The 12135-nt window shown below is 46.0% G+C and overlaps 1 protein-coding gene across 1 annotated transcript in view; it reads left to right on the top strand.

Annotated features, from left to right (window-relative positions):
* The window catches only part of LOC117144629 (interference hedgehog), a 120749-nt gene that overhangs the window by 87103 nt on the left and 21511 nt on the right, over positions 1-12135 (top strand). Inside the window, exons 4-5 of the mRNA XM_033309924.1 lie at positions 1365-1478; positions 8203-8403. Coding sequence (XP_033165815.1) covers positions 1365-1478; positions 8203-8403 — 315 coding nt within the window. The remainder of the gene's footprint in view (positions 1-1364; positions 1479-8202; positions 8404-12135) is intronic.

Genomic DNA, 12135 nt, shown 5'->3' with positions numbered 1-12135 from the left:
GCCCGAATGTTTCCGCAGCAGATAAATACAACATTTGACACTTCATTATTGTGCCCGCAGCGTAATCGAATCAATTCAATTCCAGGACCTTGGCTGGCCACGTCAGGCCTTGTCATGGTGTCAAAAGTGCTTGGTCTTCGCTCTTCGCTCCTTCGCATCCGCACTCGCAGGACCCTCCGCAGGACCTCCAGCCCCGCATTCATTGTTCATCGCTCAGAGCCCTAAGGCTCAAGGCAGCTTGCCCTGTTGACACATTCGCTTAAACGTATTAAATTGTTTGCCATCGCCTTTTGGCATCGTCGTTTTCCTCGTCGCCGGCGCTTTGTAGCTGACGCACAGTTTTTCTTGTTTTTTTCCACCCAGCACTTTCCACTCCCGATTTTCCCGACACTCGACAGACGATCCTTGATGGCACTCCGCTTTTGCGTGCGACTCGGAAGTGCGGCCAGCATAGTCGTATCTGTATCCGCGTTCTGTCCTGTCACACTAAAAGTAATCGATTACCTTGTAACCGGATATGAGCGTATCCGCTTTTCGGGGCGATTTCCTCCACTCCACTGCCTCTGACCCACTGTGACCCGAAAAGTTGGAAGTTGGATAATTTATGTGTATGTGTGTGCGGCATTTAATTGAGTTTAATTGGGGCTGGCCGCAATGCCTGGCTATTTATGCAATAATCATTGTTTAATTACAAAACCAAATAAATACCCTAATGCCCAGGCATGCAGCAGGTCCTTTGATGTGGTCACCGTGGGCCTGAATAAATTATGCAAGACACGAATTACCTAATACGCAAATGCACCATGCATCGCTATCTGTGCGTGCCGGTGGGTGTTGGCAATTGAATTAATTCAGGGCTCACTTGGGGCTTAGGCCCAGAAAGTGGGCTTTAATATTTAAGTGCATTTTAACACTTTACACTCGCACAGACAAGCTGCAGATACAAAAACCTAACCCACGCCCACACTCCCACACAAATGCCGAGATTGACATATAAAATTGATTAGCAAATCAACAGCAAGTGCATTAAATTATTCGCCCATCCCTGGCAACTTCTGGTGTGTGTAAAGTTGACAAGTTTCATTGGATGGGCATAATAAAATGCACTTTATGAACTTTCCGACATCTGACAAATATTCTTAAATGCACTAAACCAATTAGCCACACATCTGACCATCCACAAGATGTTGTGTTGATCTAGATGACATCGTCCATGGACCGAACATGTGTGCGTATATGCACACACACGTCGGTCAGGCCGAGTAATAATATTTTGAGTAATTTACTTATATTGCGTACGAAAATACCAAAAGGCATTTCATATTAAAATTGTGTCTCCTTCCAACCATCTCTTCCATTTCCAGTGTCCGCCCAGAGCATGATGACCAAGAACGAGCCCATGTTCATATCACGTTCGGAGACATTCAAATTCATCACCGGCGAGACAATAGTGCTGCCCTGTGAAGTGGCCAACACGGGTGAGTACAGTATACAATAGTATATAGTCCCAACACTCCCCTTTTCCGCCCATTTTCCGAGCATTTTCCATCAGGCATACCGACACGAGCTGATTCACCCACGCAGTTTGCATTTAAATGCTGCGGTCGAAGGCTCTGCCATACAAATAATTAAGCCGACATTATGCGATGGCCACAACTATGCATTAATCCCCCCAACAGGACTAAATTTCATCCTGCTGCCGGGGCACTCCGACCGCAGAAAAACAGGAGCAGCGGTCGAAGCGGACGGCCAGATGTCCATCCAAGACATGTGTAGTGGTTACGGCGTTTTTGCTGTGGTATCCTGCCCTCCATCCGTACATCCTGCCATTCTTCCGTGCTTCCTTGCTTGCGCTTCACTCAAGTCTTGGCATTTGAGCCGTGGTCGGTCCATGTACGTTTTTCAATTTAAATGCGGTCGTGTGTGCGAGATTATTTGTACATAACAGGGATTTAGCATAAGCAACAGCATGCGAGGAGCAGGCAATTCGAATGAAAAAGCTGTGGGTGGCTGAAATAAAGCTGGGCAAGATGGTCGAAACTTGTGCCACTCGTCGGGGACAAAACGCAACATAAAAACTCGGACCCAAACACTTGGAATACATTTTATTCGTGCACTGAGAAAAAATCTGAAATGGAATTTCAATTCCAATTCCTTGCCTTTTAGTTAATATTAGTTTACTAGGAAAGGATTACTTAAATTTTGATTTCTTGTTGCAATTTGGAAGTGTTAAGTACGTGGTAAAACATTCTCTAAGTGCACAGGACGTGTAGGATGTCTCCCCTTATGTAGATGCATATGAGCTTGAGACGTCTGCGGTGGGTGGTATCCGTTTATAAGAAAACGAATACAGAACAAAGAATTTCATTTGCGTTTCTCTTGCACTTGATTGCCTCCGACAAGGACGAACTCTGCAACTTCGACCAGGACGCTGGGACATAGCTACCAAGGCCGGGCCAGGATGAGGACGAGGACGAGGACGAAGATGGAGCTTGAGCTGGAGCTGGCAACGCAGGCGATGCGATACACAGACAATTTCTGCAACAAAATTATAGCTGCGGGCATTTGGGTACTAATAATAAAAAAGCATGGCTGAGAATAGAAAATACCAGAATAAAGCACAAGAAAGTAAATACATAAACGGGCAGGACACGCGGCGTTGGAGGGGAAAAATAAATTGCCTGGGCGTTTGGCATGGCTTGGTTAGCTCTGCACTTTTGCCCCGCTGGCTTTGTCCCCTTGGCTAATGCGGCATTATGCTAATAAAGTGCCCATACGACAATTTCATTACAGCCATTGCTCAGCTCGCGGCTTACTTGCGCCCTTAAACGGAATAATTAAAAGCGAAGCCGCCGCGCGATTTCTTGTTTTTAATGTAGCATACTTTATGGGGCCAGGTCCTCTGAAATATGATTGGCAACGAGTATCCGGCGATTTAGCCTGATTGCGGCTGCAGGTGAGCCGGAACACATCCCTTTTTATGGCCGCGAACATAAAGTGTAAAAAAATAATTGATAGAATTTTTAAAAGCGCACTAAACCGCCGAGACTCTCACGCGGCACTTTGTACAATTTATGCGCATTTTCATTTCGTTTTATGCCTTGCGATGCGTACTCGTAAAATTTGAGAGAACGAAAATCACATTCGCACTCATACACTCCACACACACACACACACACACTCAAACAGAGACAAAGGGCGCGTGTGAGCATTTCCATGTAATATGAAAATGCCTTTAAACACTTATTACGGATCCTTGCGCGCCGAAAGAGTAATCCTTCAGCTCGAGTGGGCCATTCGCCGTTCCCTTTTCCTTTCTCTTACCCATTCCCCCGGTATGGATAGTCGTGTCTGAGTGCGAGCAAACAGTGAAACATTTCATCATTATCATTTCATTTGAATTTTTATTTGTTCTTCAATGTCTGGCACGCAAAGTCTGTTTATTTCATTGTCTGCTGCTAGCTGGCTTGCTTGTTTCTTTTGCTTTGTTTGCGTTTGCTATTGCTGTGCTTCTATTTTTGCCTTTGCCACTCCGGCAAAAATAGGATACCCTCTAAAGTGGAAATACTTGCACTTATGCCAGCTCGACAATATCAATTTCGGAAAATCCAAAGACTTCTTTGATCACAAGTGGCAAACAGTTCATACTGTCAGAGCGTAATTATATACGAGAAGCTTAGGCCTGTGTACAGTATCTCTTTCAGTCACCTAAATATCCTGGGCAGCAGGATGTTTTATTATCCTGGCAAAGAAAGCAAACAAATACAGGTGGCAGGATGTTCTTTTGCGGCAGTTTGCTTAGCCAAATTTGCATGTTAATCCTGTGCCTTTTGAGACAAGTAAATATTATTATATAATTTATTCTTGTAAACTGGCAAAATTGCCAAAAACTTTCCAAATATACAATATGCCGGAAATGGAAAATCCGATTTAATTTTAAAATGCCAAATGCAGCATCAAGAAGCCAGAGTTCTGCAGTTGCAATTTTTAGGCTTTTCCAAATCGGCTAATTAATTGCTCTGGCCATTTTATACGCTGCTCAGTTGAGTTTGTCTGCATGCCAAAGCCAGTGTCGTGTGAATTTTTCATTGCGGTTTCGCTTAAAAACAGCAACAAGGTCTAAGCAAACAGAGGGCAAAAACATTTAACAACCGGCCACATGGCTAAATGCCGAATGCCAACTGGTAACTGGTAACTGGTAACTGGCTGTAACGGACTGTGACTGTAAACTCGAATGCAATAAAATTCAAAACACAAAAACCCCGTCATTGCGGCCATACAAACGCTCATTACGCTTTGATGGAGCGTCGGCGCTCGAAACTATTACCCCAGCAAAACGGAAATGGAATCGTACCGCAAAAGTTGAAGTTGTGCAAACAGCAGAACGGACCACTCGACTTGGCATCGTGTGTACTGTATAGTGTATGTTGTATGTATATGGCTGTGGAGGCAACAAAGTTTCAATATTAATGCCATTTACAGTTCTAATTTCGCTTTTTCCGTGCACACGCACACGGACACCACACTTAACACACTCACACTCACATACTTGCACACACACTTGGGGCAAACATACTGGCACAAAGTTTCGCAAGAAGTTGCAGATAAGTCTGACCCATTCGCTCTAGTTTGCCTGCGGCGGCTAAGCCGCAACATCGTTTATCTTCGGGGGTCATCATCTTATAATATTGGCCTTTCCGACATGCAATAAATTGCGCTCAGACAAACAACATGTCCGTTGGTCGGCCTTTGGTCCGTTGTTTCCCTGCTCTGCCCGCTTTTCCCGCTGCTCTTTCACACACACACACACACTGTGAGAAATCGAGCTCAAGGCGGACGATGGCTGGCATATTGCGCATACGCACAGTATGCCCAGAGCAAACAGACAAAAGGCGCTGCTGCAACAATGCGAGCATTGGCCATATTTGAATTGGTCGTGTATGTTTTTGTGTGCCTGTGCCTGTGCCTGTATTTATGTGCATATAGCTCTATAGCTATGCATATAGATGTGTGTAGTATCTCTGTCACTGGGTGAAGTGTGGAAAACTAAAAGTTGGCTTTCGGCTGTAAACAATGAACCAGCCGCTATGCCGCTCTGCAGCAGGACGTGTGTGGTCGGCCATTTGTCCAGGAGGAGCAGGCCATGTTTATGTGAGCCCAGTGAGGATGAGCAGGACGTACAAAAACCAAAATGCTTTTACCGAGTTTCCGCCCCACGCCATCCAACTCGTTCATCCTCATCCGCTTGCTCCTGCTGCTGCTCCTGTTCCAGTTCCAGTTCCTATCCTGCTGCCTGATCCCGAATCCTGAAGCCAGGACTTGCCGCTCGCTTAACGGCGCAATTGTTTGCATGTATTGTTGTCGTAATGCCGCCCCCCACTGCCCCATCCATTTCTGTGTGCCTTTCTATTTAGTTTAGAACACTTAAACCGGAAATTGAGGCGTTTCGTGTTTTGCTTGTTTTCGTTAGATTGTTGTTATTTTAGTTAACAATTTATTTAGTTGCAGCCAGGCAGCAGTACAAGGCACACAGGAACGAGGCTCCTGATTTATGTGTGCCCTTGCAACGGACTAGGATCCTGAGTCCTGCGCAATCTTAGCTTAGAGTCTGCCGAACGGCGACTGCAGAATAATTATTTTTGCCACCCCACAAACCAGTGCTGCCAAATTCATTTATGCAGCAACATGCCAGCTAGACCTATAAAAATATATGTTCCATCTTTAAATGCTATTAGTTTTGTCCTCGATCGGTTTATTACTCCTCTTAAGTGAGTAAACACGAGAGAGATCTTTAAAAAAAAATGTGAGTAATTGGCAAGCACAATGCAATTTTCCGGTCTATTTACGAATTTACGAAAACGAAACATTTTAAGAACTGGCAATTGAAATATGCTGACAGCTCTCGAACAAACCCAGCCAATTAGTCCGACATCGTTGAAATTAACCAATTGTGTGGCTGGAAATTCCTTCTGGGAAACGAAATAATTGACAGCCTGAGTTGGGCTGTAATGCGAAGGCTTCGCCCAATTTGCAAGCTCCAGCGCAAAAATCGACTTGGCAATGTACCAACTACAACTGACGTTGCTTCATTCATAACTCAATCAAGCGGCTAATATGATATGACTGCACTTTGCCAGCACGTACGTGTTGCAGCACGCCCATGCCGCCCCAATCCTAAGCAGGATCTATGCATGGAGGATACGTTCCAGGCCAAACAGCCCAATGCCCCAGCACCTCGCCATCGACAACGCCATCACCATTGCCGTCGCCAGCCGGGAAGCCTAAAGAATTATACTTTCCGTGCTCTGCGGCAGGGACACCATCTACATATCCCGACCCATCCTCCCTGCCACATCCTGCAACCACAACTCCACCTTCGACTCCTTTTAGAGCACGCTAACGACAGCAGGTGGTGCTCGTTTATTTATTTGTTTTTGCAGTGCACTGCGCCTGCACCGCCTGCACCTCCTTTCAACTTTTCATGGAACGGAGACCGTGTGCCTTGGCTTGTTGATGTTGTTGAACTCATTGCAAATAAATACGCTTTTTGAATGCGCATGTAAATGACTTCATAAGCATTTATTACGGCCCAGCCAACTTGCAACCGAGGTCCTGCTGCACTCACTCACTTACTCACTCACATCCACTGCTGTGGTGTGTGCTTGTGTTTGTGGTGAAATCAATTTGAGGAAGAAAGGATTCGCCTGCCTACAGCTGCGGCCAAAATATTATTAAAAGATTATGCTCAAATATGCTAATGCCGTGTGTTTGGGGTAAATGGTTAAACATATTATGAAAAACTCGTTGGCAGTTTTAGGTTGCATATAGACGGACAATGTATAAAGTTCATGAAGTTATTTCTTCATAAAGACATTAATATTTCATATAATTAATTAATATTTTTTTCCCAAAATGGAACAATTTCAAAGTGTAGCTCATTAGCATAAGTAGCTACAAACATTTCTTTAATCCTTTAAGCAGTTGTAAAATCCTTTTGAATCAGTGTCCCACAATTTTGCCCGCAGCTGTTAGTCATTTTCCCGTACCCCAGATCTTTTTGGCAGTGGAAAAGCTCACTTATTCGTCGATGGCGGGCAAAATTGTTTTAATTTTTAATGAACGCCGCTCATCGGCGCCGAAACACGGAAGTCATACATCATTAGTAGCAAATCCGGTAGCTTCAATACACATTTCAATACTTCAGTTCTGCGGCCCCAACTCCGCATCCTCCACCGCTCCCAATATCCTTGCCATATCCTTCCCCCCCACCCCCCTTGCCGTTCATCTATGCTTTGCACGCGCTCGGAAATTTACATCGAGCAACTCACATAAATTGAAAAAGGAATCACAATTAATGAGTTCGATGAATGCGCCATTGCCATTGGACTGTCGTACGTGAATGAGTGTTTGAGCGTGCCTATGAGTGTATTAGTGTGCGCTAGGGTGGACCATGATTGTCACTAGATATCCTTTTTAACTGTTTATGAAAAATGATATAAATGAACATTACACAGAATATCATTATTAAAGTAAGAAGAGGATTTCCTAAATGGTTTTGGCTTGCTTAAGCAGTATTGAGTATAATAGGAATTATAAATGTTTATATGATGGTTTGCATTTAATGAGATAACCAAGCCTGAAGCTAAAGGTCCACCCTGGCTCTCATCTAGCTGGATGGCTGGCATCCTTCCGCTGGCATCCTGGCATCATGGCAGCCAGGTCCTGCTCCTCCTCCTGCTGGTCCTGCCACAGCTACTGCTGTTGAAAGCATCCGAGTGTCTGACTGCCTCTCATTCTGGCATATGATTGCAAATGCCGCACATTAGCGGATATCAAGTGGGTGTTACTGAGTGCCTGTCTGACTCTCATCCAGTGTTGTTCATGCCGCCTGTCTGCGGTTTATATTCCACTCTGGATCTGCCTCTGGCTGCGTGTGCATGTGAGTGTAGATGAGTGTGCATGTGTGTGTGTGTGTGTTTGCGAGTCCATGCCAAATTGAATTTCTAGCCTTTTTAGATCCTTTGAAGCGGCCCGTAATTGAGTCATTTGAATTTTGACTTTTCAATTTGCGCTGCCACTGCAATGCAAGCACTCGAATCCGCCATTCGTTTCAATAACTCTCGAACATAATTTATCAATTATAATGCCATAATTCCAGCAGTGATTCTCAAATTCAATCCGCTCTTATTGCTCTTGTTGCAGACACGTACGTTGTGGCCTGGAAGCGCGGAATAGCCATATTAACCGCCGGATCCGTGAAAGTGACGCCCGATCCCCGAGTGCGTTTGGTCAACGGATTCAATCTGCAGATACGCGACGCCCTGCCCACGGATGCCGGCGATTATATCTGCCAGATTGCCACTATGGATCCACGTGAAATCACCCACACGGTCGAGATACTCGGTAAGTAGGCCGGCTCACAAATTTGCCAACGACTTTTCGCCACTTTCGGCGTTTGCATTGTTATGCAAAGTTCACAATCCCAATCACCCCCAATCCAGATTGACGTTCCATGGGAATTTTATGGGCGAAATTTATGCGGCCGGGCTCAAATCACTGGGGCCCCATTGTTAGGCTCCATCATTTCGAGTCTACACTGTTGTGTGCTGGTCAAATTAACATATCCTTACATCCTTAGTGCCTAGTGCTTAGTGCTTTATGCGTCCGGGCCACTCAAATATGCAAAGTAGGTTCGGCTGCAATTTGGCGGCTTTACGGCCAAGAGATTCAATAGAGAGTGGAAATTTGGGCGTTGAAAAAATCAAAACTAATCTGCCATTTGCCCCGGCATCCCTGCTCATCCCTCCGGAGCAGTGGCTGCCTGGAATTCAGGACGCAGAGAGAGAGAGAGAGAAAGCGAACGGATGCAAATTGCTGCTCCTTTGGCTCCGGGTCCTGCTCAACTACTTCCTGCCGGAGACTGAACCCGATGTGGCTAACAAGCGTGCGACTCCAGCTTTGTCTCTGGCTCCTCTTGGAATTCTGGGTATCCTGGGTATCCTTTTCCTCGCTTTTTCCTCCTTCCTTTCCTTCGGCATGCGTCTTCGACTGGGCTTCTAATCAGCAATGATGAATAATTTACATATATTTCCCCCCAATTACAATGTTGCCCTTTATTTGCATACGATTGTCTGTCTGTGTGTGTCTGGCCAACACTTGCCTTTAAACTGCTCCACGAAAATCCTCGATGTGTGTGTGTGTGTGTGTGTGCGGTGCATGCAAATTGCGATACAATTCCCCAAATCTCCAAAGTGTCGCTGTCTCGCTTTCGCCCCGTCTCCCTCTCTATCTGCCGCCGAGTTCAAACGATTGAAAAATAGTTTTATTGCCGACTTTAAGTCGCTTTAAAATGCGCGCCTGTATGGATTTTCTCGCGCAGAACAAAGGCCTATAAAAATGCGTATTTATTTTAGCGGCGACAACTTTTTTCATTTGTCATTGAAACTTGGTCCTGCTCCTTGTGGTCCTGCGCCTGCTTACCCAGTTCCCCCGATTCCATCTTCTTTTTTTCCGGCCATCGCCGCAGGCAAACATAAAACGGAAAAACGAAGAAGTGCGAGGAAGTGAGGGAAAAAAGTCGATTATTGAAAAGTTTTGTTTATTTTATGTGTTTATTATGCGCTCCGTTTGCCAAATAATGATCATGGCCAGAAATATTTCGTTTATTGAACTTTCGCAGGCGCACGTAAATTTCTCGCCCCGTTTTTAGCCATTCGCTAGCATAGCATACCATTCAGTTTCTGCCCCCATCGACCAATCTCCATTATTGTCAAAGGAGAAAACAGGCAAAATAATGCGCTGTCGAAGTTTTTATAGGCTCAGCAGCAGACACGGCCAGCAATGGACATGGACACCCTCCCCAAATCGGATCGGCAAAGTCTGGGCCTCTCCAGATTCAGATTCCCAAATACCCACCATGCGGGCCCGGCTTGTTCGTATATAAATTTCATAAAGTTTGCCACTCTTTGGCATCTCGGCTTGGCAGTTTTTACGAGCGTAAATTACTTTCAGTTTGGCTCACACTAAAGATGAAAAAATAATGTTCGCCGCTGCCAAAGTTTCCGCCGCCGTGGCCGTCGTGGCACTTACAAAGACATTAGCCCGGCGATGGCCAAAAAATGGACCAGCAACGGATAGCCGGCATAGCTGGGATTTCTGGGACTTCTTTGGGCGAGCGAGACCCTCCAGCAAGGGCCAAAAACAATGGCCGAAAAGTTTGGCCGTTGACAAATCTTTTAATATGGCACGGGCATTAATATCTGGGTGACCCCGCAATAATTGCAGTCCCACTCCCGACCCGAGAAAACATCTGGCACTCTAGGTGAGCTGTATCTAACCAACGTGGAGGCTTTAATATTTGATGTGTCCGCCAAGGTTGCTATCTCTGTTGGCCAGCAGTCAACAAATGGGGTGGAGATCCACTACCACTGTGCGGACAGGAACGGCAACTGTGTCAAGGACTTGAAAGCATTTTAACCGGGCTGCAGCTGCAGCGGGCATTATTCATGTGACGTTTAATAAAACCAATTAGGCCTCGACATGGCCCATCCACAATCCATCCATTAGCCGGTGGCAGGCTGTCGCCGGTTTGGTTCACTTCAGTTCGGTTTGGTTTGGTTTGGGTTTTGGGTTATGGTCAGATCAGGCGGCGGGTTGAATGGATGGCTGGACCAAATCCAACCGCAAAACATTATGTTATGCGGTGGCTGTGCGGTCGGCCATGGCAGCAATTTACACATTTTTATCACGGCCGAATCGGTGTGATTTTTAAATGCATTTCGCGCGTGACTTTAAAAATGGGCTGGCCAGCGGCCAACATCGGATTGCGACTAGTTTAAATGCCACAACAGCTGGCAATTAGCTGTGTAATTACAGGGTCTTTGTGGGTCGCAAAAGTCCAAGTCAAGCATTCCACTTATAGTATCGATAACAATGAAATCATTGAACCGGAAACCATAATTATTGTACACAAGTGAGTGTGCGTGTGTGTGTGAGTGCGGGTGTGCGGCCTTGAATAGAAAATGGAGCTCGGCTGCCTAATGTGATTTATATGCACAATATGCCAAAACAACTGCTCTCGGACACGGATACGGACACGGCCAGGGAGACGGATGTGGCCACATCAGGCGGAGACAGGTGCAGAGAAAGGATGCGGATACGGATGCGGCGGGGGTAGTGGGAGTGGGAGTGGAGGTGGGTTTGAGGTAATAGGAGTATGGGGGGACGCATTTAATTATGGCCGACAATAGATCCCCGTACAATGGGCGGCACAACAATGTTTGTACAATAACAAAAGATGCTGGCAAAGGCGGAGAGGTGTGGCATATAATTATACGCCACAAGGACGATAAACAAATGCACGCACACAAGTTCCTTGGTTACTTGAGACAAATTACCAACAGGACACTGCATCCAGAGCAACGGGAGCCCCCAATTAAATGCCCGGATTGCTGGGATCTCCAGGCAGCCGCTTAAGTTTTAGCACTAAACTTTATCGGATGCAACAGAATATGGATTTAAATTACTTAACAGACATGCTCCGAAGTTTTGCCGCCCACAAAACCGGCGCACTTAAAGTTTAAGCCTGTATATGAGTGTGTGCTGGGATGGATGGCTGCCTGGCTGGCTGGCTGGCTGGCCAAGTGGGTGAGGGAATGAGTGGTTGGATGAGCAACTTTGCATGCCACAAAACCAGGACCCAAAGTTGAGCTACCACCACCACCATCCGCCGTAGCTGTAGCTGTTGCGAAATCAATATGAAACAAACTCTGTCAAAACTGGCCGCAACCACCGCATTGCTGCTCCCACTCCTCCTGATTCTCCTGCTCCTCCGGCTCCTCCGGTTCCTCCGGCTCCTCCTGCCATTGCGGCCAATGCGGGATGCTTTGAAAGAGCTGCTTATTAAAATTTTTGCCAGCTGGCCACAAAACCAGCGCAAAACCATCGTCGCTGACAGTCTGCAAGATTGAGACCCATTAAGTAGTCGTCATCTGCATGACATTACATGCCGCAATCCACGTATTACAAGCCGCACAGTCGCAGAGCCAAAATCAATTTCAGTCCGGGTATCGGGTATTAAAAGAGCTTTGCGCCCTTTATAAGCGGGGGAGACATATTTATTGAATTCAATATGCG

Source organism: Drosophila mauritiana, chromosome 3R (genome assembly GCF_004382145.1).
Source record: "Drosophila mauritiana strain mau12 chromosome 3R, ASM438214v1, whole genome shotgun sequence".
NCBI classification, from domain to species: Eukaryota; Metazoa; Arthropoda; class Insecta; order Diptera; family Drosophilidae; genus Drosophila; species Drosophila mauritiana.
Note: the sequence above shows the minus strand (reverse complement) of the source record. Positions and strands in the feature narration are given on the sequence as shown.